At 41.5% G+C, this 25,817-nt stretch overlaps 1 protein-coding gene across 4 annotated transcripts in view; it reads right to left on the bottom strand.

Moving 5' to 3' along the window:
• The window catches only part of EVL (Enah/Vasp-like), a 235,983-nt gene that overhangs the window by 76,867 nt on the left and 133,299 nt on the right, over positions 1 to 25,817 (bottom strand). For all 4 annotated transcript variants that reach the window (XM_050954205.1, XM_050954203.1, XM_050954206.1 and 1 more), the window contains exon 3: positions 18,780 to 18,957. In XM_050954205.1, coding sequence (XP_050810162.1) covers positions 18,780 to 18,957 — 178 coding nt within the window. The remainder of the gene's footprint in view (positions 1 to 18,779; positions 18,958 to 25,817) is intronic.

The following is a 25,817-nucleotide window of genomic DNA, read 5'->3' as shown; positions in this document are numbered from 1 at the left end:
ATACTATCAGATCTTTTCAGTCCCTTACTTCTGTGTGGCATCCTGAGTCAGTAGATAAAGAATCAGGAATCACAAATTCTAGTCCTAGCCTTCCCACCGATTTGACCTTTAACAACTCTTAGTGCCTTGGTTTCTTACCCATTTAAAGAGCTTTCATATCTTTGGGTGGGAAGTGCTAAATACTTAGGGAAATCAGATAGTAGAGATGAGAAAATCTAGAAACAAAGGAAATCAGAATGGTAAATAGTTTATCATATCATACATAGAATGTTTTGTATTGCAAATCAAACAAGCACACTTGCCTGAAAAATGATGTAAAAAAGGCACTACAAATATGGACCCAATCCTGAAAAGCATTGAGTGAAGTCAGTGGAAGATGAGGGAACTCAGCGCCCGGCAGGACTGGGCATATAATACGGATTTAGGATGAAATCCTGCCTTGCTATTGCTTTCAATGGAGCCGACTGTTGACTTCAATGGGACCAGAATTTTTGCACCTGAACTTGTATAGATTTAAAGGAAAATGTAAAATGCTTATGTCACATTTTTAACTTCTGGTGGGTTTACACTAAATTTTGATGTGGAGAACTCATATTTAGTAAGCCTAATGGGGTACAAAGATGAGACTAGCCTCATTTGTAACTACTACCTCCTGAACACGTGCATTACTTGAATGGTTTGAAGAAAGCCTGTCTAGGCTCCTTAAATAAGCTATATTTATTTCAGAGACTAACACCTCCATCTCCTGCTGAGATCAATAAGCTAGTGAACTGCATTACTAATGTACACATTTATTTCATTAAAATAAACACTATCCATATACGAGTGCTCCATACACCAATATCCAAAGATACTAGTGAAGATGGGCTGCCACCAGAATACTTGGTGCCCACTGATGGCCCTAGTGTGTCACAGCGTGTGTGGAGTTCTATGCTGTAACACTAGCCCCAATCATACTGAAAGAAGCCATGGTACCAGCTAAGAAACAGGCTGAATGCTGCTCATTCATCCCGTTTTAGCAGCTTTCAGGGATGATGTTCCAACACACAACAGTGGAGTAACAATTCCATTAAGTTCAGATCCAGGATGCAGACCTAACAGCCACACTCTGTCTCCAGAACGGGCCAAACCAAAGCCCTGGATTTGAACATTTTAGGAAAGTTCAGATCAAGAGAAATGAATCCTGAATCCATCTCTAGCAGCAACCTATCAAACCTGTCTCAGGGCTTCAAAATACCCCTTTGTGTGTGGAAGTGGGGTAGGGGTAGAGGGGGCAATACATGCAATTTCTGAATATGTGCAGTACTACTCTAATTAAAACACTGACACATCTGCTCCTTCCCACACTTGACTCCTCACTAGCCATTCAAGTTGTTTTTAAAGGAGAGAGAGATCAGACAACAAATCAAAACATTTCAAGCTTGCAGTCTCCTTTAGGTCTCCCAATATGTGTGATATGTGACCACCTTTTAGATAAGTTTCTCAGCACAGGGACTGTCTTTATATTTGTATCCTACACTCCAAAATGCATACTGTCCGTGCAAGTATTATTCATAATACATTATGTATCTCTTATTGCAAACCATTTAAAATTACTGTTAGCTAATTGCTTGCCAACATGATACCATAAGAGACTATATAAAAACAGAAAAGTTCTTCCCCTCCAACTGAGTATCACGTGATTTTTCAAGTGCAACTAGCATATATAAAATGTCAGGCTCATCTGTCTTGTATTCTCTCCTGCTCCTAACCTGGGACGCAGATCACCTCCATGTGAGATACATTTTGATTTTTATACCAGAGCTATTGCTGTTTTTCTTCTTCCAGCATTTGTTAATGGGGTCTTGTTTTCTGAAAGCATCATTAAGCCAGCTGCTGCCAGTTTCCTCACAGGAGCTTTCTGCCAGTTTGAAGAATGCCACCAGGGTCCTAAGGTAAGTGAAATCCACCAATTTCCTTGGTTCTGTCTGTTCTCTTCAGAGCCCTGCACAAAATCTGCATAAAAGGACTGTGTGCACAGAACTATGCTGGTGGGAAAAGATTCCACTGTCCATCCTGAAGGCTGGGCAGCTACACAACCTGTTACATTACTTACAGGCCATGTACTGAAACAAGGGCTACAATCTCTATGCGTTCCCTACCTGGCAATTCATGGTTACCGCATCTCTGTGATTACTGACCAAGTGTCATGCCCACACTCCAGCCACATCACATCTCTCCCTCTTGCTGCACTATGTAGAGTTGGCACAGAACCCAGCTCCACCACATGCAAGTGGTGTGGAGTTCCCCTGCACATGGCTTTGCCCTCTCCTATGCATAACAAAAACCCAAGCGGTTGCACTGTACTGAGGGTCTATTGAGACCCCTGCACTGATAAGTGAATGTCACTCATACTGAACTCCAAACATCAGCACTCCAACATGTATATTTGGCATTGCTTTTAGCTTAAATAGTTACTTTCACATTGGGCATGCTCAGCACATGTTTCTCCAATGGCATCTTTGATTCATGCACCTTTGGCTAAGCGGGGCAAGTTCACCAGGCTTGGTTTTCCAAAGAATGATTACACAGGTGTTTGAAAAAGAACAGTATCTATCGGTATACTAACTAGGATAAAAGTTACATGCTTCAGAGTATAAATGGATCAGCAGCTGAAGGCCGGAGCACATTCCTACTCCGTATACAATTTAGGTTCACTGAGATTCTACACTTTTCTCTTGGGGATCCAATACTGACCATCGTCTGAGAAAGGATATCAGACCAGACTGATTATTGGAATTTCCAGCTACGAAAATTCTTATGTCCTTGCCTTTGCCTAAGAGGCTAAATTGAGACTGCTAACACTGTAAATCTTCTCCAAAGTCGAGCAGGCATTCTATCATTTTACTCGGTGTTCTGAATGCTCACAGAGTGAGGAGCAGAACCTACTCCATGACTTGTGAGGCTGTTGGATTCTACTTAGTTTAGCAGTACAAATTCCACTCTGATAATCTAGTTCCTTAACTAAAGTTGCTTTGTGCACCAGTGGCCTGAACTGTTAATTTAAGGACCAGCTCTGCAGTCCTTGCCCACCCAACTTTTCTCAGTGACTCCAATGACAGTTTGGGGAGCTTAAAGGTACTCCCAATTGATCCTTAAATGCAAAAAGACATGGGCAATGCATTGTGGTGCTTATGTTTGAAAAGTGGGCTTATTTAATTGCTTTATGTCCTCTCTAGCAACAATTTGGAGGATGGGCTTGAACCAAAATAAAGCAAAGACAATACAGCAAATAATTATTCTAAGTTTCTTTTCCCCTTAGTGGATGCACTTTGTTCGTATTTTCCCCTTTTATTGCTGTGCTCATGATGAAATTTATATCTGGAACTGTATTAGATATTTACAAAGATACATACACAATAATTTCCAGGTTAAATTACTCACAAGAAGGAGCCCCAAAAGACAAACAGACGTAGAGGAAAACAAGTACAACTTCTTACATTATATATGGGGCCGTGGAGTCCAAACAAACCACATATCTTAGCTCATTTCAAGATCCACAGGTACTCAACAGTTCATGAAAATCAGACTTATGGGCTAAATCCTGAGGTTCTGGAGTTTTGCCTGGTAAAGACTTCAGGACTGGATCCTGTAGGTGAAATCCTGGCCCTACTGAACTCAATAGAAATTTTGCCATTGACTGTATCTTTTGCTAGTTAAAGAAAAGATAACAATATTCCATTTCTGGTTTTGAGTTCCTGGATTTGAGTGCTCCCTAGGATCCTTATCCAAGGCCCAGTGAAGCCAAGAAGAGTCATTTCATGGACTTCAATGGGGTTTGGATCAGGTCCAATTTATTGAAAGGATAATTTTGCCAGTGATCCTTAGGTGAGCGTGGCTTTTGTTTTAATTTTTTTATTTTATTTTTTGGATCTTTAGTGGGTACAAAACCGCATCCTACCAACATAATATGGAATATATGAGTCTTATCAGTTTGGACATCAGTATTTAATATAAACAAATAAAATTCAGCAAATTATTTGCTCCAACAAAGTTTTACAGAAGGATTCAAAATATCTAACTTCAAGAGAGTAACCGAGTACAATAATAATATTTTATGTTCAATTGTAAACAACAAAATAATCCGGAGTCCACTTTTGCAAGGGAAATGCTTACTAGCTGAATTCTAGCTTGAAAAATTATAATTCTCTGTTGGCCTAATAATGTAAATTGCCTTTCCTAAGTATAGCACAACTTCCAAAGCAAAAAGTTCCTTTGAAAATAAAGAATGGCTATTTCCCCTTCTATTATTTATTATCTCTGTCTAAATCGGAGACATCTCTGGATACAAGTTTGAATTTATCCAGAAACTGTTCTGCTGCTTCCATCCCACAAAACGGGGTGAAATCCTGTCCCTAATGAAGCCAATGGCAACATACCCATTGGCTTCAACACCACCAGCATTTCACGTATGATTTCCTGGTATGTGACACTCTTAGCTTTGCTGGGTACAAACTGCGGCTTCCACCCCCTTCATTTAAGAACATATTTCTCATGGGTATCCAAGTTCTGCTCTTTGTTAACAGAAGCTGAAAACTGAGAAGAAAATAATTTGCTGGAATGTAGATGCTATTTCCCTTGTTCTCAGATATGTTTCAGTACTTTTTCTTTACTCTTTCAGTCCAACTATTTAAATCTACGTAATTTGCCAGACTCTTGTACGCTACTTTAGATGCTCTTAACCATACAGAATTTTTTCTCTCTCTTCATATAAACTGAATATTTTCATCTAACAGTTGTCCATAAAACTATTCAAAATTCCCTTTCCTATGTTTTCGTATGATCCCAGTACCAAGACACTATGTGCACAGCTTTGATTTTCCCAAATCTCAATTTTATATTTGGTGCACTATTTTCTTTTAACAGGTTGTGAATTAAGTTAAACCAGTGATCACACTAACTGTAATGGTCTTGACAGGCTTTTTCAATGTGTCACATGGTTTTCCATTCCTGCAGTTTGATGTTCCAGGTTATTTAAATAAGGTTTCTCATCTAGCTTTGTACCATTGTAGCTTTGGGGTGGGATTTTCAAAAGCACATAAATGACTCAGGAGCATAAGTTGCATTAATTTTTCTCCATCTCCCTTATATGTGCCAACCAGCACAGTTAAGTCATGGCAAAAGCACAAGTAATCTGCACTTGCAGAGGCCACTAATGGATTACCTCCTTAAATCAAGAGGGAAATCAGGAAATTAACTGACTCTCAGAGTCACAATTCATGTCCTGGTCTGCTTGAGGGACAGTGCAGGTATGCAGACAAGGTCCCTTTCTTAGGGCAGCTAGTTAAATTGTCAGCTAGCACTCAATTATCATTTACACATGCGCCAATTAATACTCCACTCTTTGGAGGAATTTTCATAACAATTTCACTTGGGTGTATATCTGGGAGGATCTGCACTATGGCATTATGTACACCTTCAGCCCCAAAGAGTCATTCGCATAGTCATTTGGCAAGTTGCGCTTTACAAAGGAGGTCAGTATCATTATCCCCACTTTACAGAAGGAAAAACTGAGGTACAGAGAGGGACATGAGTTGCCCAAGACTACCCATCAGGCCACTGGCAGAGCTGGGGAACAGAAGCAGGTCTCCCAAGTGCCAATCCAGTGCTCTGTTGACAATGACACATTACCACAAAGACACTGATGGCCTGTCAGATTTTAAATGTGCACTTCTGCACTGAGGGCATTGTGCTTTGGATGTGACTTTGCCATTTGGTGCTTTATGGCTTGTGGTGATTTGCCAATAGGATCTACTCCTCCTTAAAATTAAAAAGAAATGCATCTGTTAACAAAACTAATTGAATTAGGAACCCTTGGGGAAAGACCTTTACTTATACTGCTAATGCATATGTCGAGAGGAGCTGCCATTTGCAGATCCACCCAAATTGGGGAGGCAGTGTCATTAAGTATTTAAGAAGGGTTTTACTTTCAATTTCATCACCCACTTAACTGCTTCTATCTAAAATGGATGCTGAAGAGGCAGAATTATAACACATCTGTCAGGCAAAAAAGCTCAGTGGCAACCCAGGATGCTTGATGTGACGAAGAGTATGAAGATGCATGAGAACACAGAGGGAGTGTTTCTCTCTCTCCATATAGGAAGGCAAATAATAGAATTGTTGTGACTTCTCCATGGGTAACAGCCAGGTGCAGAAAGTGCTGTGCAGAGGCAGCATATGGTGATTCATTCAGCACAGTTAGAGTCAAACAGGAGATTTTTCCTCTCAGTTGAGTCTGTTGTAAGAGAGGGCTGCATAGTTGGGCCATAACTCTTCAACTGCATCATTACCTATGTCATTGGTTGACTCTGTGCTCGCAAGCAGGGAGTGTTTTGACTGAGAACACATCTTGTACTGAACTCAAGTATGCTAAAGACACTGTCTTTTGTCCAGTGACTAAAGTACCTATCAAAGCAGGGTTAAAGACAGATCAGAATACTATCACTTTTATTCTGATTACATGGAAGAAACATCTCAGGAACAAATTTTCAATAGGCTTCCTAAACTTTGTTTTTAAAATTCGCAGGCACCTTTCTTTTGGCAACACAGAGCAGGATATTTGCATGTGCAAAGAGCCATCTGCTTGCAGAGATCTGGTAGCCAGAGAAGTAAAAACTTGATCTGTGCACAATGCACAAACACATTTGTGTGTGTACTCACTACTGTTCCAGGAAATTTGTTGAGGATCATTGAAAATGTAGGCCTGCATGTGCCAATGTCCAACTCCCTGATAAAAACCATGGACTTAAGAGAGACCTTGAGTTTATGGCTCATTACTACCCCCTAGACTGCCTGCTAATCCTTAATTGTCCACTTTATTTCAAGTGGTCTCCTACAGCATGTGTAAGCCCTTTCTGCTTAACAATCTGACCCACCTCTTACTGAGCTTGGACAGTCATCATCTTTTACACACCTGAGGAAGAGCTCTGTGAAGCTCAAAAGCTTGTCCCTTCCACCAACAAAAGCTTATCCAATAAAAGATACTACCTCAAAATGTTGTTGGCAATATAGTAAATTTACGTGCACTGCGGTTGTAGCTGTGTTGCTCCCAGGATATGAGTTGTCTCTCTCATATCCTGAGGCCAACATGGCTACAATCACACTGCACATAAATTCACTATGTTGTCAACAATTTTTTTTATTGTTTTCCTCTCATTTAACCGGTGACAGCCATGTCACAGAATTTTCTTTTTACATTTTTAATGTTAAAAGACTTTAAAATACCAATACAAATAAAAGGGACAATGTATCTTTAGGACAGAATTAAATAAAACACAGTTCCATTTTGAATGAAAGCACATTTGACAGACCAGGACCAAAGAAAAAGATAAAAATAAAATGCTTGTCCTGTTAAACTAATTCTTGTGCTTACTGAAATGAGTCACATTCTTCTAGAGCCACCAGAGGATATTGATTATCCAAACAGTTAAATAAGGATGGCAGCAAGTGAACATAAAACTGAAAGAGGTTTTAAAAATCAAAACTATTTCGAGGATCAATTTCTCTTTCTCTGAAAGAAATTAGGTGTCCGATAAACAAACATCCCCCAGTCTATTATCACCAAGCCAAAATGGCAGCGCTGAGACTCAACACACCAGATTAAACCCGCTGAGAAAGGAAAGAGAAGCCTACAGTTCGCATCAGGGAAAGTAATTTGTTTCTTCTATGCTGCAGATTTTTAAAGAGACTTGGATGAGGATTCCAACCACAATGTAGCAAAGAGCAGAAATGAGATGAATCAGAGAAGCAACTAAATACTGACACTGAAAGTTTCAGGGGAGCCCAAGGGAAATGAGCAACCAGAACCAACTAAGTTTTCAATGGTATTTCAGTGCCTAGCTCCCTTTGAAGATCCCAGTCTAGGAGCCCGATTTTGCAGTCATTGCACACCATTACTCAGCCTGAGCGACAGTTGCAGAATCAGGCCCTAAAACCTATGGTCTCCCTCTGCATATACCAAATTATTTCTCAACAACAAAAACTACATGATTTTCTCTGTTTGAAAGAGGGCTAGACTGAGGATGGGACTATATGCCTGCACAAGGGAGTAGAAGTCTTGCTGAACCCTTTCACCTTGCTATCTGGACCTTGGCTTCAGGCCCACAGGAGGAAGTGGAGCTATTCCCCTGTTTATTCCCTCTCTGGAGCAAGCAAGCAGCGACTGGGCAGAGTCTTGGCTCCACTCTCCCTACTCACTGACTAGGGTAGCTCAGCAACATGGTGGGAGGGTGGAACTAAATTCCTGATGGAATAGGACAACCCCTCTGTGACACGCTGTATCTCAACAGAGCACCCCAGATCCCCTATATTCAACACTGTCATATGATGATGATATGTTTTGTACAATGCATGCCTTGTGAGGTATCATTTTAGAAGTCCTGATCTGTTGAACTGTAATATCCTGTTGAATTGTATGTGCTATCATTATATATGAAGATATGAAGTGTTGCTATACGTGTTGCTGAAATAAGCTATGAGGTTGGGAAATACCCTCACCCAGACTTTCAGTAGGAGCAGCTATCACTGGCCAGAGAAGGGTTAATGACCCATCAAGAAGAATCCACTATCCCAGAAGCTTCTCAGAGAGGGCACGTATGCATAGAGGACTGCCTGACCCCACGTCACAGCCAGGGTCTTTCTAGCAGCTGGAAGAAAATATAAAAGAGAGACAGGGATATCATCACTTGACCTCTCTCCCACACATCTCACCTGGAAAACAGTCTGGAAGACAAAGATTTTGAACTAGGGAGACTGGTCCAGGCTGGAAGGGAATCCAGACTGTGTATTGAGGAACTGTGAGATGCCTGTAACACCTGTTAGGGTGATAGACTTCTTGAGTCAAAGCTTGCTTAGTCTGTTAAAGTTAGAATTTAGACTGCACTTCTATTTTTATTTCTTAGGCAACCAAATTTGATCTCTATGCCTGCTACTTATAGTCACTTATAATCAATCTTTCTGTTGTTAATAAATCTGTTTTACCTAAAACAGTGTGTTTTTGGTTGAAATGCTTGGGGAATCTCACTTCAGATTACAAGGGCTGGTGTATGTCCACTTTTCTTTGAAGAAGTAGTGAATTTATGAATGACTCTGCACTGTCCAAGGGACTCCTGAGCAGCGCAAGATAGTATATTTCTGGGGAGATTTGCTGGTGCCTCTCTCTGTAGGATTCATGAGTGGCTCAGAGTATCCATGCAATTTAGCTCGGTGTGTAGCTACACCTGTTGATGGCTGAGTGATCACAGCACCTGGAGAGGTTTTGCTGCTTGTCACTGGTCTAGCTTTGTGAGAGAAACCCAGGCTAGAGAGTTAAGGAGGCACAGTGGTCCCACAGTTGCAGGTTGTAACCTGGGGATCCCATCAGACCCTCTCATGCGGAGCAAGGAAGAAGCAGGGGAGGGATTGTGACTCAATGACTCAGAAGAGTGTCTCTGTCTCACAATGCCTCCTGGGGTGAAGCAACTTCCACATTATTCCTTGTGTGAAGTCATAATCTAGCCCCACATAACAAGATGGTAGATGCTTAATGTAGAACATGTTGATTTATAGGTCAAATTAACCCCAAATGAAGTCATCACTAGTGAGTCTAGGAAGCACATTCGTGAAGGAAACAGTTTGTATGTGTCCTCCACGGAATCAGGAACTAAAACCTAGATTAGATTGCTATTAACAAACAAATACTATATTTCATAAGGCCTGATGGATATTTTCCCAAATCCTCATGCTCTTCAAATACTTCTGTCACTTATTGGGACTACTGGAAAATCCAGGGGGGGAGCGCTTTTTGTCCCTGAACTCTGGTAATTTCACCAGTTTGTACACCTCTCTGGAATGTAAACAGGGTAGGGGGTGACGGAGCTGGAGAGTCTCACATGTACCACTCCCCTTTTTCTCTCCACATGCCTCAGTCTCTCTTAGCTCTCTCAACACTTTTTCATTTTCAGACTCAATTTCCTTCCTAAAGTGGTTTTCAGACACTGCAGAAGATAAGGGACTACAGAGCCGTTAGATTTGTTATGCTTTTCAAAGATGACGGGAAAGCCTTTGTTCTAGATATGTTACAGTAGCTCTGCTGCTGCTGGTTTAAAGCACGATAATGCAGGAGCCCTGTGGAAAGCAGCAAGGGGGTGCTGAACTTCTGTTATAGTAAAGAACTCTGCTGCCCCAAAATAGAGAGTTGTCAAGTACACAGGAGAAAACTTTCCGCCACAGCTTATTGAACCAAGTAAATGATGTTCACCTTTCAACAGCAGAAAAATTAAGCTGACCCTCTGATGTTCCCTGATGTGAGAATACTGATAACATTTAGAGCACTGGGGCTCAGGATTCTTCAGCTCTAGTTTACCGATTCACTATTTATACCATTCCTTACATCCTGCCTTTCACTCCTCTTGAGCCAAGATAACATACACTACATTAATCAGTTTCCCTCTCTGCTTCTCCTGCTCTAGCCAAGTCCTACAAAATTTGGGTTAGCTGCAGATGGAATGTTTAAAGCACACACCTCTTCCCCCACCTACTCCAAAAATGGTCTCAGTGATATTTAAAATCCATTTTTATTAATATTAGGTCAAATCATGAGATGAGGGAGATGAAGTATGAAGGTACATATGCAGTGAAAAGGCCATGTATCCACTGACACAGTGAAGAGGGCACTGAGGAGTCCATCTACTTAGAAGGTTTTGCACACTCATGGATGCTGCAAAGGAGCATTGTGACTCTCTGTGCTACCACAAAGAGGGAGGAAGTGGCTCTTTGGGAAGCACGGACAGTGGGCTTGTATGCAGCCATCATCTTGGCCAGCACGCCAAGTATCGAACTGGGGACTTCCAGAGCTCAAAGCATGAATTGCCACAGCTGGAGTTAAAAAAGGCAAAACTCTGTAGCTAGCGGGTTTAACAGACATCTGTTCTCTACAGACTGGGCATGGGGGGGAACTGTAACACACACTTACCAATGGGTAACACGTACACACAGAGCTAATTCTCAAGGGTAATCCCTCTGTTGGCTGAAAGCAGTGGGTGATGTCACTACTAGCTATGCAGGAGTTGGTGCTCAGTTGGTACTCACCATGCTTCTAGTCCTCTTCTAGGAGGAAGGGGCAAACAAGGAAGAAGGTCCAGTGGAGGGCATGAGGTGGCATACTGCTTCCTACACATGCAGAGGAGAATCCCACTTAGATTTCTGAGGCGTATCCACCTCTCAGAATACAGAAGACCAGCCTCGCACTTGGTGTCGTCAGTGGGATGATGCGGGGCAGGCAACTCTTTATTCCACAGAGGTTTGCAAACTTGTTAGGGAGGAAGAAATGTCATCAACTATGAATTTCTCCTAGCCTGCGGCAAATGGGTCTTGGTTCGTAGATTTATGTTCTGTGGCTGGCACGCTCCATTATTGATGCATTATGCAGCACTGTAATGAAGATGAAGTCTTTTGTCTTCCCGCACTATGTGTCTTTTGTTGTAGTGGAAAGTCTTGGGGCAATGTTATCTACCACAGCAGTGATGGCACTGGATATAGGACTATGCATAGGGCTGACTCGCTAACTTTTCTGTTCTTTAAAACGCAGGCAGTGGCTTTTGCTGTCACTACAGGTATTAAGAAATATTCCCAACTACTTGGAACAGTTCTAATTTAAACTGATTTGACTGATAACTATTTGAAATACTGCAAAAAATAAAAAGCACATGGTCACCGGGACAACCATCACCCCAAGTCTAATCTATGTGCTGCCATGTCAGTCTCTTGCAAGGAGGTTTATTTTCTTAACAGAAGCCAGCAAACAAATAGAAAAACAGTCTTATCTAACTCCTGGTTTTCAGGTTTCTGCTTCATTCCTCTTAGGAACCTTTGGCAAGTTCCTAATCTTGACCAGTTCTACTCCTCCTCTGGAACAGCAGCCGGGGACCCACCACAGTACCCTCAACTCTGGTATGGTTTTCCCTTCCCAGGGCACAGCCTGCCTCAAACAATCCCTCCTCCAGCTGCCCTTTATAGACTCAGGTGCAGCCTAGTCCTCCTTAATTGGCTGGATTGGACTCACCTGCTCTCATTCAGGGGTGTTGGGTTTAGTCTATCCACAGGGACCGGCTACCCTATGACACACATGCATCTCATTTCATTTAGAGTCATATGCACCACAATCTGTATTCAGGTATCATGCTGATAGGTGCATCATGAATGGGAGAGATTTTATGTCATAGGCTGCACTTTTGCCAGTATACATGGAACCTGATAGATTAATATCTTATATGGATAGCATGCCTTTCCTTCTTCAGGATCCCAAAGTGCTTTACCAGCTATACTCCTATGTCACCAGTGAAATGCAGCCATTCCTGGAACAGAGTGCAACACCAGAGGAAGAGGAGTCATGCTGAAAAGACGAGGGAGCAAAAGGGATCCCAAATTCTGAAAACTCCCTGGGGAAAGGGTGCTGGAAAGGTACATGTGAAATGACCTACACGGAATAGTGAAAAAGAGCTGCCAGCAGAGCTTCTAATCGAAAAACAGGAGCAAGGAACATCCCTACTCATTGCCAAAACATGTCATCCATGCAAAGTATATTGGTAACCTGAGTTGCAGCCATCTCTGTGCTACGTGCTGATCTGTGCCAGAAGGTAGTCAGCTGAACACTACACACTTTGTACTGTATACAGAGATATATATTTATCTATGTGTGTGCATGTGTAAGGCATACCTCTTCCAGTTGTTATGGGTACTTCCACCTTTTCATGTTCTCTGTATGTATAAATATCTTCTGTCTGTGTGTTCCATTCTATGCATTCGAAGAAGTGATCTGTAGCCCATGAAGGCTTATGCTGAAATAAATTTGTTAATCTCTAAGGTGCCACAAGTACTCCTGTTCTTTTTGCGGATACAGACTAACACAACTGCTACTCTGAAACCTGCTTTCTACTGTGAAAGTCATTCCCTAGTCACTCCCTTTGACCCATTCTCCCACTCTTGTGCCTTTCTGCCGGCAGCCCCCTAACGCTCAGGACAGCCTGATCTTGTGTTTCCATTGACCAATTCTCTCTAGCACACATTCCACCCACGAGGCCCTCCAGCAACATAGCTCAGATAGAATTTAAATTCAGAAATAGAAATATTTTGTTGATTCTCCACCTTTGTAAAACAACAGGGATGGGGCACCTATCAGAAAGCTCCGGATACTTGCATCAAAAAGAAAACCGCAATCCCGTAACATACAAAAAATACTAAATCATCAGGTTTCAGAGTAGCAGCCGTGTTAGTCTGTATCTGCAAAAAGAACAGGAGTAATTGTGGCACCTTAGAGACTAACAAATTTATTTGAGCAGAAGCTTTCGTGGGCTACAGCTCATTTCATCGAATGCATACAGTGGAAAATACAGTAGAAAAATATATATATACACACAGAGAACATGTAACAGTGGGTTTTACCATACACACTATAAGGAGAGTGATCAGTTAAGGTGAGCTATTATCAGCAGGAGAGAAAAAGAACCGTTTGTAGTGGTAATGAAAATGGCTCATTTCCAGCAATTGACAAAGAGATGTAAGGAACTGTAGGGTTATTACACAAAGTAAAACTATCCCCCACCCCCACCCCGTCCCGCCCCTACAGTTCCTTACATCTCCTTGTCAATTGCTGGAAATGGACCAAAACGCTGATAATAGCTCACCTTAACTGATCACTCTCCCTATAGTGTGTATGCTAACACCTATTGTTTCTTTTGTGTGTGTGTGTGTGTATATCTTCCTACTGTATTTTTTCACTACATGCATCCGATGAAGTGGGCTGTAGCCCACAAAAGCTTATGCTCAAATATATTTGTTAGTCTCTAAGGTGCCACAAGTACTCCTATTCTTTATATAAATTATCAGGCAGCACCAAAAATAAACCAGAGTCTCCATTTTTCTCCAAATGATACTGAATTATTAAAACCAGAAAGCCCCTTGGCGTCCCAAATTATAAAGATGGGAAACCACAGTCACACGGCAGTAAAGCCACACCCTCAATTTCCCCATGTGGCTCCCACAAAATCTACTCTGACTGCGGCTTTGGGGTGCTGTGGGATGGGGAGGAGAGAAAAGACTGCATTCCTGAGAATCCACCTGCAAGCAAACAGATGGAGTGTGTGTGTGTGTGTGTGTGTGTGTGTGTGTGTGTGGAGGGGGTACGTATGAAGCCATGACTGTGCCTGCCCCCACCACCAGCAACTTACTTTTCTCCAGAGCAAGAAAGGAGTAGGGAAGGAAATGTGACTCTCTGATTCCTCTCCTCAGGCAGAGCAGCCATGTGCTGTCCCCTATGCACAGCTGAGCCTAAAGGCTTAGCCTCACATTGTGGAAATAACTACACTTCTCAAGCTAAATTCATCTTTGGCTGTAGTTCCATTGAAATCTATCCAGTTGTGCCAGAGATTAATTTGCTTGCTAATATCTTCCCCCCATCACCTCCCTGCCCTATCCACTGTCTTCTGCTGCTGGGTTTTGTTGCGTGCCTGATATAATGCAGGCTGTAATCTCTAATTGTCAGAGATTTGTAAATCTCTACGGGTCAGAGATTTGTCTATTTGTAAGCGCCAGATGGCATGATATGTATTCAAGAACCAGGTCAGGGATGATGTGAAATACTCCTCATAGGATGTCTGGAGTTGGATAAGAAGGGGTGCTCCCCTCTGCCGACTGAACACCTGTGCTCTGAATGAGAAGGAGCAGCCAGGGGCAGTAATTGCACGATGTAACTCGTGCCAGGAAACAAGTTTGACTTCTCTCTATGAAGTGGACGCTCCTGAACAGCATTCATTTAATGGGGACCCATTTGTCATCTTAATGGCCTTAATAAACGGTGCCACTAACAACATTAAGCATGGGAGTAGTTATGCACAAGTCAATGGTATCAGTTGTTCTAACGTTGCCGGATGCTTAGGACTAGCTTTTTATTTTCTAGCACAAAGCTGAAGGAGAATAGAATAAAGAGAGACATAAGGAAATCAAAATAACGAGGCGTATAAAAGCATTGACAGGTAAACAATCATGATTCAGATTGACCACAATCAACAATTCTGAAGGCTGGATGCTGTTTGTTAGGAACAGGTGTTGGATAGAATGCTTGTAGCATGCTCCCTACCATACACAGCCACTGCCATGAACAGTTATCTGTAACCCACTGAGCACACTCAGCTGTACATTTTGAAGGAGTTGAAAGGAAGGATTAAGCACACAGCTCCCATTATAATACTGTGAATTACATCCACACCTAATATGACATAAACCTTGGAGTTTGTATCTAAGCATTTGATTTCACCCATTACAGAACTAAGCGCCAGGCACAAAATTCAGATTAGGATTTTTGTCTCAACTTTCCCAGATTTTGAGGATCTATGAGCTTATCTCAACCTGTAACCCTCCTTAGCACAGTGTTGATCTTTGTCCTCTTCTAGAGGCTGGTCCACATAAGAGGCTTATGAGTTTGCTACAGGGCTTTGTCCTTTAAATACAGTGGGAGTCGCTCATATGTTTAAATCAAGAAGTACCAGGTGCACATAACCCATCCAGAGGGCTGTTACCAACTGTTACAGAACGAAGAGCCAGGTGCAAGTTTAGGTCTAGATTTTGAACCCAACAGTTGCTTTCTGGGGTTTTGGTTTAGTATTTCCTTATATGCCAGTCTGAAAAGTCACCCCACATTGTGTACTTTCTGAAGAAACACCTGGACAGCCTGGAGCATTAATAACCTATTTGATCTATGGGAGAGAGGTGTCTTTTTAAAAAAAACAGAAACTTATTGTCATACAATGACATTCACTCTGCACAACAAGGCAAGCCCTGTGGAATTTTACTGCACAGTCCTGGTGCTTCTCTGAAGATAGCAGCTTCACGGCATGCACAGGGAAAGAGACTGGAGGATTCAATTATATTTTTCTCTTGTAGTTCAGGTCTGTTTATGTATTTGATATTTCTCCTCATTTATTCAAAAGTCAGCACCACATAAGAAGTTTACTTTTATTGCTGAAAAACTCTGACTGCCATAATTGCTTAAACTCTCCATTTAAGATTAATGTGTCACTCAGAGAACACATCATTGCTTTGAGGGCAGATGCTCAGCTCTGCCTTTTTCTACAGTTTTACTCCAGTTAAAATAAACTGCATCTGCTAGCAGCATGATATATTCTGGTTTTCTTTACAAGTCTTCATGATTAATTGTAATCTATACAAGCGGGTGTTTGAGCTAAGAGGGTAATAGTAGATGAAGCCAAAACCTCGAACAAACCACACTGGGCCTTGCAGGCACCAAAACAACAGTGTCACGGAGCTGATATAAGAAGCAAGCACACATTAAAAATAGCACATCCATGTCTAGTACAAGCAGCAGGAGGTGCCGATGCACTGTGCCTACATTTTCCCCCATGTGTTAGGTTTAGATTACAATTTCCAAAGAGAACCTCTACTTTGCAGTAAAGATTTTGGGCCTGAATTTCAGTACCTGGCCTCCACCTGTATGTGTGAAAATTGTGTGTGCACACACTGCACTCCTGCATCTTACAGTCAGAAACCCCTGCATGTGCACTGGAACAACATTAAAGCCTATGTTCGCATAACTGTTAGGATTTTGTACTGAAAAATCTATTTCTCCTAATGGCTTTCCCATATGCAAAATCTAACATTTGTGCAACATGCAGGTGATAGAGTTTTTAGATGTGTGTATGCAGGGTTTGTGCCTATTAATACAAATGCTCATAATTCTGTGTGTCCACAAGTAGAATTTGTGAAGGCCAGCTAAGAATTGGGTCTGACAGAGTTTTCAAGGTTTCAAAGCTTGATAATGAATACATTAACAATTTCCTTCCTAAAATATGCATTGCTATTAGACACACTAGTCCTCAGTGAGGACAGGTAGCTTAGAACACAATCTTGGAGTTTTTAGTCTGAACTATTTTAAGATATTTTAAAGTTAAGTAGTCAAAAGCAAAAACCTCTCATTTTTGAAAGTACCCTATCTCCAAGGCACCTTCTTTGAACAACGTCATACTTCGCAAAAACACTGCTCTTTGGCTAGACAACAAGCATAAGACACTTCAGATGAAAAACTGAAGTAGTTTTGGAGGGAAACCAGGTTCATCATGGAAAGTCAGCTAAATCCAACAACTTCATCATTACAGTTTTCAGTTGCCAAAACAATCTAATTGGTGGAGATCTTATCACGTGACCTAAAATAATGTTTCAGGCTTTGCCTTTCTTTGAACTGAAGGGCCTCACATGTGCACAACATAAGACCCGGTATTGGAGACATTCAGAATCAAATTGTGCTGGGTCCTGCAAAGGTGGGCTTGGGTGAGAGGAAACAAGTGCTGAATTGCCAGAATTCCTCCCGGAGTCTCCTATGGAAGCAGAGCCCCCCCACTACCCCCTGGGCTAAAAAAGGCAGTAATGTATGCCTCGATCCTTCTGAGACATAGTATGTGTGGCATTTGGGGCAAATTTTCTTGCTCTGTTGATTGTTTTAAATTTATCAATCTATCTGAAAGATAAAAACTGTGGGGAGAAATATCAGCCACATGGCATATAAAGTAAAAAGACATACTTCCAGATGCTCCAGGGGTCATTAGGAGATGAGTGTGACATTGCTCTGAGCTTAAATGGCATTTTAGTGTGTTTTGTGTTAGTCAGAAATTATTCAAATGTTTGAGTTATTACTTCATTTATTTAACATGGCTGCCACTATTGCCAATGAGGTGAGATGGTAACATGAAACTGTAATCTAACACAGATGCCTCAGTGGTGGGTAACTGGAGCTGAAGCACTTCCAGAGGGAAAATGGAGGCCTGAAGCATTATTTGGCAGGAAAATAAAATAAATGGTATAACAAAGCATTTAGAGTTACATTCTACACTCAGTTAACCCACGTGCTTCAGTGAGGTAACAGACACATAACTGAGCGCAGAATTTGACCCAGATACTATAGATCAAAGGCTTTAAGCTTACAGAAGAAACTTAAAACCTCTTGGGTTATAAAAGTGACTTCCACTGGGCAATACTGCCCCTAGTCTGTGTCTTTGGCAAGACACCACCAGTCACCTTTTCAACTCATGAAGCAATTTCTTTCCACTATAAGCCTGAACTGCAGTCAATACACTACTTGTAACAGCATACGCCAAAGCCAAGGCTTAAATCTTTGGCCCTTACTGTGTCCTATAACAAAAAGCCACACACTGTACATATATGTACCCTCTATGCAAGGCAAGTAGGCCAATGTAGGTAACTGAAAAATAAGACACCCGAAGAAATACAAACTCCAAGTTCTACATGTAAAGTTTTATGAGATGTCACAGCTTTGCTCTAGCTTGTTTGTTTAGATTCAGATTCTGCCACTCTTACTCACATTGAGTTGTACATTACTCCACCAGTAGTATCTCATAAATAAATGGAGCTACCTGCCCAGTCAGCTACTATGCAGCGTAAGAATGGCAAAATTTGGCCACTAATCTCTTGACGTGGACTAGACTGAGTGAAAAATGGAAAGAAAGAAGAAAAAGCAAAGCATACAAATACGTACAGTGCCTGCCACAGCAACTGTTGGTACAATTAAAGACCCTATACAAGGAAACTAAATTACACCTTTCTGCTTATTTGTTTTGGCATGGCACCGATACCGGGTGTACCTGCATCACATGACTGAGGTATGTAAATACAGACAGTAAGCACCACGGGCTAGCAAAGCAATTAATAAAAGAGCAGAGCAAAGTGATTGCTCATACCTCCATCCTGTGAATTCATGATATTCAGCGCAAACAACATTGCATTGGAGAACGTGGTAGCCTCTTCCTTGCTTGCGAAGTTCAAGCCATAGACTTGCCGTGCATCACGCCACTGATGAAAGGTAGGTGTTGCTTGATTGTACTTCAGTCCTTTCACAATTGAATAATTAATCACTACCTGCAATTTGAAATAAAGATGAAGGTTACAAACATTCTACTCTCTGACAGGAAAGAAAAGGCATGGATCAGTTCAGGTCAGTAATGGCAAAAATATATATGCACCTTCCAGAACAAGGTTGGCAAGTGTGAGTTTTGACATTTACAGACACATACCTGATGAGGAGATTTAGAATTGTTCAATTCAGTGTCGAGGCACATGGGCTCGACCTGAAAAATCTGTTACCTGCTCATGCCTCCCTCAGAAGCTCTACCATACAGCTGTGCACATATTGCAGACAGGTGTTTGACTTGGTGCCAGAGGCTGCTGGCACCCATTGGGGAGCGATCATCCACAGTCGTTAGTTAAGGGGATCAACTGATTCACTGGCACCAAGCCTCCCCCACAACAGGTTACATGTTTAAGCAGATGCCAGAGGCCTGACTTGCTCCTTCTGCATACTCCAAGTTACTACCAGTTTCTCAAATTGGAGAATTGTTTTGTCTAGAATTAGATAGGCACAGATTATACTGGAAGACTCAGAGTGTCCATTTCCACCTGCTGCCTTGCTGCAAGTTCTGTAGCTGCCACTCATGGCTACAGAAATAAGAAGTATTTTTAATACTATGGGGAGAGAAGAGCTTACAATGTTTTTTAATCTTTTTGTTGATTTTCATCTTTCTACTCCGAAAGATGGAACTGCCAAGTGCTGTGCTCAGAGACAAATTAAAACGATTGGCAACAGTCTAATTAGTAAAGGTTCGTAGTAATACTATGATAGTCTCCATCTTGGCTGACACACCAGGGATTGAACTGGGAACCTCCAAAGTTAAAGCATGAGCTGCTATAGTTTGAGCTAAATAGTGAAGGATTCCTAATTGATGCCGTAATAGCCTCAGGTGCTTTGTGGACTGGGCACAGACGGGGACCTATAATGCACACTCGCCAGCAGGCTACACTGTCACTTTATGACAAGTAATATATAAGGACCAAAACAAAAATCCCCATCCTGAAGGGCTCACAGTCCAAAGTTACACACAGAGACAGTGCCATGAAAATATCAGTGCGGTCGGCGGAGGTTGTCTCTGTACCAAACAGTTGGGGCTAGGAGAGAGATAAGCCTGAAATTTGGTCCTGGATAAGAACAATTCCAAATGTTCAAGTATTGTAAATCTAGGTCTGAACTTCATAGCTGGCCCTTACAGCTGGGGTTGTTTTGATCCTCACTTTACAATAGGCCCAAGCAAGTTCCAGGCTATAATTCTGATTGAAAGTGCACTGACGTCAATGGGAGTCTTTCTTCAGTGGGGTTTGGATTAGGGATATGTGAATCAGCTCCATCACTGAGTGATAAGAAGTGACTTGCAGGAGTAGAAGGGGGCTTGCAGCACACCGTTTGGGAGACTATTTTAAGGGCAAGGGGAAGCATGCCCAGGGCCAGTGCTACCATTAAGGCGAACTAAGTGCTTGCCTAGGGCACCAAGATTTGGGGGCACCAAAAAGCGGTGCCCCCAATTTTTTTTTTTACAGCGTTCCTCCCCGAGCGTGCGGTCGCTGCTCCACTTCTACCGCCTTCGAGGCTTACAGCACCACGCCTGGGAGGAGAATTAGAGTGGGGGCGGCGTGCTCAGGGAGGAGGCAGAGCAGAGGTGAGCTGGGGTGGGGAGGTGCCACACGGCTCCCTGGAGGGGGGAGCTCCGCGGGGGGGAGGAAGCTGCCGCAGGGCTCGGAGGGGCACGCAAGGTGGAAATTTCGCCTAGGGCGCGAAACTTCCTTGCACCGGCCCTGAGCATGCATTGAAGTGTTTAGACAGGAATGAGAAAAGACGACCAAGGAAGCAGAAAGCAAAGAAGTTTTGGCAGCCCACTCACCAAGAAGGGCTATTGGAAAATAATACTGAGGTGTCAGATAATCAAATAGCCCCCTGAGTGGCTTGTGTAGCAAGGATGTATACAGAAGGAAACTTTGGGGTAAACCTTTAAGAAGCCTCACTTCTTACAAGTGTAAGTCAGAGTTCCTGCAACGTTAGCTGCCTGATTCACACTCATGCTCTGCTCCCAAAGACTTGTGCCACTGTTGCAATTACACAAAAACAACAAGGAGTCTGGTGGCACCTTAAAGCTAGCAGATTTATTTGGGCATAAGCTTTCATGGGTAAAAAACTTCACTTCTTCAGATGCATGAAGTGAAAATTACAGATGCAGGCATTATATAATGACACATTATCTGTTAGTCTTTAAGATGCCCCCACCTCCTTATTGTTTTTGTGGATACAGATTAACACAGCCACCCCCTGATACTTGTTGCAATTACAGGCATGAATTCTGTAGGTGAAAACTTTGCCCACAAAAAGGGAAGCTACCCTTTTGAAAACATGGCTCTATTAACCTGAAATATTCAACTCATTAGTGCTTGGCAGGTGAGCTGTGTACAAGGGGAGACATCTAATTCTGCTGACTGAGTAAGGGGCAGGATTGGGGCCTAACTGCCCTAGCTGCAGGTCACAGAAATGCATTCACCTCTGAGACCTCCAGAGATTTTAAATCTCTTAACTCCATCTCCAGCCTTATCTACTTTAGTAATTAACAATATACGGTATATCCAACGAACAGGCAAACCTACTGATTTGTCTCTTCTGTGTTTAAAACGATAATGTCAAATATAAGCAGAAAGGTCTGTTCTAAATCCTTCTTCTGCATCATCATCTTCTGCAGTGAAAATTCACTCCGGGTTTAACTATGGCACAAGCAATGTGAGCCAGACAGCCGCATATCTCCAAGTTTGAAAGTAGTACAGTAGCTTGGAGTTCAGGAGACATAAATCCAAATAATATTAACAGCAGGATTAATTAGCTAATGATTTACAGTTCTTTGGAGACAGAAAGTGCTATGTTCATATTAGGTATTCTTCTTTATCCACCTGCATTCTCAGGTATATAGGGCGTTCACCAGTTTCTACCATTTATATTGGCCTTCTGCTGGTCTGTTCAGGCTTCTGAGGCCACGTCCAGACTAGAAATTAAAATCGATTTTAGATACGCAACTTCAGCTACGTGAATAACGTAGCTGAAGTCGAATTTCTAAAATCGAGGTACTCACCAGTCTGGACGGCGCTGCATCGATGTCCGCGGCTCTCCGTGTCGATTCCGGAACTCCGTTCGGATTGATGGAGTTCCGGAATCGATGTAAGCGCGCTCGGGGATCGATACACCGCGTCCAGACTAGACGCGATATATCGATCCCCGAGCAATCGATTTTAACCCGCCGATGCCGCGGGTTAGTCTGGACGAGGGCTGAGTGTCATGTTGATGGATTTGGCTTCTTTCTTTGTTCTGCACAATGTTTCTCTATGTTGCCCTGTTTTCTCTTCCCAGGTGGTGTCCATGTTCTCACCTGACATGGAAATTGATGGCATCTTTAACGGTATCCTCAATGTAACCATTGTTGTCTTCTTATCAGGTTTGATGCTTTAGGTAGGTTTGCTCTACTCAGAATTTCTGATGTTCAAGAAACTCTTTTTAATGGACTCTGAAAATATTCCACAGGTATTTACTTTGGAATGAGTGATCTTATCGTGAATTTCTGTTGTAGATTTACATGATTCGGATCCATAAAGGAGGACAGATATGAAGCTGGTTTATAGAATCGTATTTTTGTACCAGTGCCAATCATGCTACCTTTCCATAATCCAAGTTTATGAAAGTTGTATGCTGCTTTTGCTATTCATTGCTTGACACATAGCATGGTGTCACCATTGTTGCACATCTCACTCCCTACGCAGATAAAATGACTGAATTCTTGTGCTTCTCCATACTCTGATGGTTGCTTTTGGCACATTGATAGTCATATATTTGGCTTCCCCTTGTTAATAAACAAAATTGTTTTGTTTGCCAAAAGCTGGGTTTTTTTCTTACATTAAGTGATGTGTAGTACTAAGCAGGACAAATGTCATCAACAAAAATAAGATCATCCAATACACTTGTCCATACAATTCCTCGGCTGTCTTCTGCAATTACACAGTCAATGACCAATGCAAAACAATGGGGACATAATATACCCTTGCCTTACTGCCGTTGTCACTACAAACCACTGACTGATTTCGTCACCACCTCTGACTGCACATTCTGCATTATTGTAGAAATCCATGATAATTCTAAATTATTTTTGTTGGTATTCCATGACATGCCATAATTTTCCAAAGACTCTGTGTATACTGTCAAAAGCCTTCTGAAAGATCTGTAAAATTTATCACAAGAGTGCATTCCACTCCACACTTTATTCTATATAATATATTTGGGAACAACAATATGGTTTTCATGTGATCTCAGTGGTCTCAAACCTGCTTGCTCCTCTCTAAATTGGAGACCTATTTGTTTCTTTATATGTTCTAGGATGATGTTACACTAAAAGCAATGTGATTCCTCTCCAATTACTGGAATAGGTAAGGTCACCCTTCTTTAGGGATTTTACTATGGCCTCTCTTCCTTTGGGTTACGGTCTTTTCTTCATTCCATATTCTATCTAAAAACACAAGGAAAGTCTGGAGGGCTGTTTCGTCACTTGCTTTAACCATTTCTCCAGCTATGTCATCCTCTCCAGCTGCTCTCTCATTTTTCAGTTTGTTTACTGATGTCAAGCTCTAATGCAAAGTGTTCATCGTGTATTTCAGGAGTTTTGCTTGTTCTTGGTCTATTTAAAACAACCTAAAAATGTTCTGCTAGTCTTTTCCTTTGCTCTTCTTCTGCACTAAGAGTATTTCCATTTGCATAAGACCTCCAGTGCTGCTGAAGTTTCCTGTTGGCTTTTTAACTGTTTTATACAAGGTTGTAAGGTCACCTCTTTGGCTAGCACCTTCAGCCTCTTGACATTTTCTGTCCATGTGCCTTTTCCTCCCTTCTAGCACTCCTCCTTTTTATCTCTTTCTGTAGAGCTCTCTATTCTTCTGGCCACTTGCTTCTCTTCACACATCTTAGCATTCATGTGTTTTTTCTTTTTACTACTTCTCTTTTTCATTTCTGCCCAAGCAGCATTCTTCTCTTTAGATTTTGTTATTATTAGGACTGTCTTTGTGCTTTCTGGATGACACATTCTAATGTTTTCCCGCAGAGTATCACTGTCTTGGTTTTCTGTAGCTGATTCCATTAGAACACTTAATTGGTTCTTCAGTTCAAGCTGAAAAGCACTTTTTGTGTTTGGATCTTTCAACTGTGCCACTTCTTTTTAACATTCTTCATCCTCTTTAACTTGATCTTCAATTTAGCAACACAAAGGTTATGGGTACTACCTATGTCTGTTTCCCTGTACACACGAGCTGCAAATCTTTTTCAAAATGCAGAAATGATCTATCTGGTTCATTGTAAGTATTTGGTATTATTAGAATATTATTAATAACTGTAATTAGATTATTAATAATACTTATGTTTAATTAGTTTCTGACATTTTTTTTCTCCATTTTGAGTCAAAAGTGGTTTTGATTTTTTTTTTAAATCAATTTAACAGATGGATGACTTATCGCTCTAAGAACTTTGACCTTACAGTGGATGAAAACATTTAAATTGGCTGAAGAATATTAGACAAGTAGCGAATGTATAAGCACAGTACCTGCTTTCCACACATTTCCATTACCATTTTAGGATGGCACAAGCCTGCCAAAATAAATATTTAATAGACATCTGATAATCATATATAGAATTTACATAAAATAAAATGTAAATTTTTTTTAATCCAAAGACAAGTATTAGTGAGTAACTAATGATACAATCACTGCTTTCTTAATACTGTTTCCTCCGTACCCAGATACTGGAAATTAGCCTAAAATGAGACTTTCCTTGTTAGCTCTAGACCACATCCTTTGTGTTCTATGGACTTGGTGCTTAGTGAATAGTTCAAGAACGAGTATCAGCTGAAGATCATGATTAAACTTACACTTTAATCATCATGGTTAGAATTCTGACCTCACACTACTTTGTCACCACAGACTTCACTGGAGAAACTCCTGATTCACAGTTGTGTGAGATCAGAAATAGGACGCATAGCCATTTTGGGTGATCTTTCAGACAGATATCTATGGGTGGCTGTTGTGTTTTTTAAAATTTCATATTTCTCACTACAGATAATGCTAGACAACTACAGAAAGACCAGAATGAGAGCTGTTACATTAAGAGTTACAAGTTAGTTTAACATCAGCACTGTCCCTTTATAAGGTGGTGGATCTGGAGCTCTCATAGATATTCTATAATTTCTATCACAGCAGCATTTTCAGACTGGCACACAGGATTCATCACAGGGATTTTTATTTGAAAAACTTATCTAAATAGAGGCAAAATAGGCAATTATGCCTTGCCTTCTTCTTTTTCTTCTTTAATAAGAATCCTTTTTTCCCAAATACTTAAGTGATGTATGCCTTAGAAATATATGTCTTATCTAGATTATTAGCTCTCTGGAGCAGGGATTGTCTTTTTGTTCTGTTTGTACAGCACCTAGCACAATGGGGTTCTGGTTGATGACTAGGTTTGCTAAATACTATTGTAATACAAATACGGTATATCCAACAAAAAAACTATGATAATTAAAGCAAACAACCCCATCCTACCAAAATCCCCCTGCTAGTCATTTAGAATGCTCAAAGGATTGGATCTGGGATCCAGGATCTTGCACCTCTGTTCCCCATTCACAACCGGCTCATGTGTCTAGTAAATGAAGTCTGTTGCGGTCACAAGGCTGCTCCGTTGACTATGGAATATAAATTAGTAGTATCAGTCCAGTTCTGCAAGACCACAATTACTGCCACTAGATGGCAGACACAGCACGAGGGGGGGCGGAGGGGGAGCGGCAATGCCTGAATCACACAGAGATGGAACTACTTGCTCATCCTACAGACGA

This window comes from Gopherus flavomarginatus, chromosome 5 (assembly GCF_025201925.1).
Source record: "Gopherus flavomarginatus isolate rGopFla2 chromosome 5, rGopFla2.mat.asm, whole genome shotgun sequence".
NCBI lineage: Eukaryota > Metazoa > Chordata > Testudines > Testudinidae > Gopherus > Gopherus flavomarginatus.
Note: the sequence above shows the minus strand (reverse complement) of the source record. Positions and strands in the feature narration are given on the sequence as shown.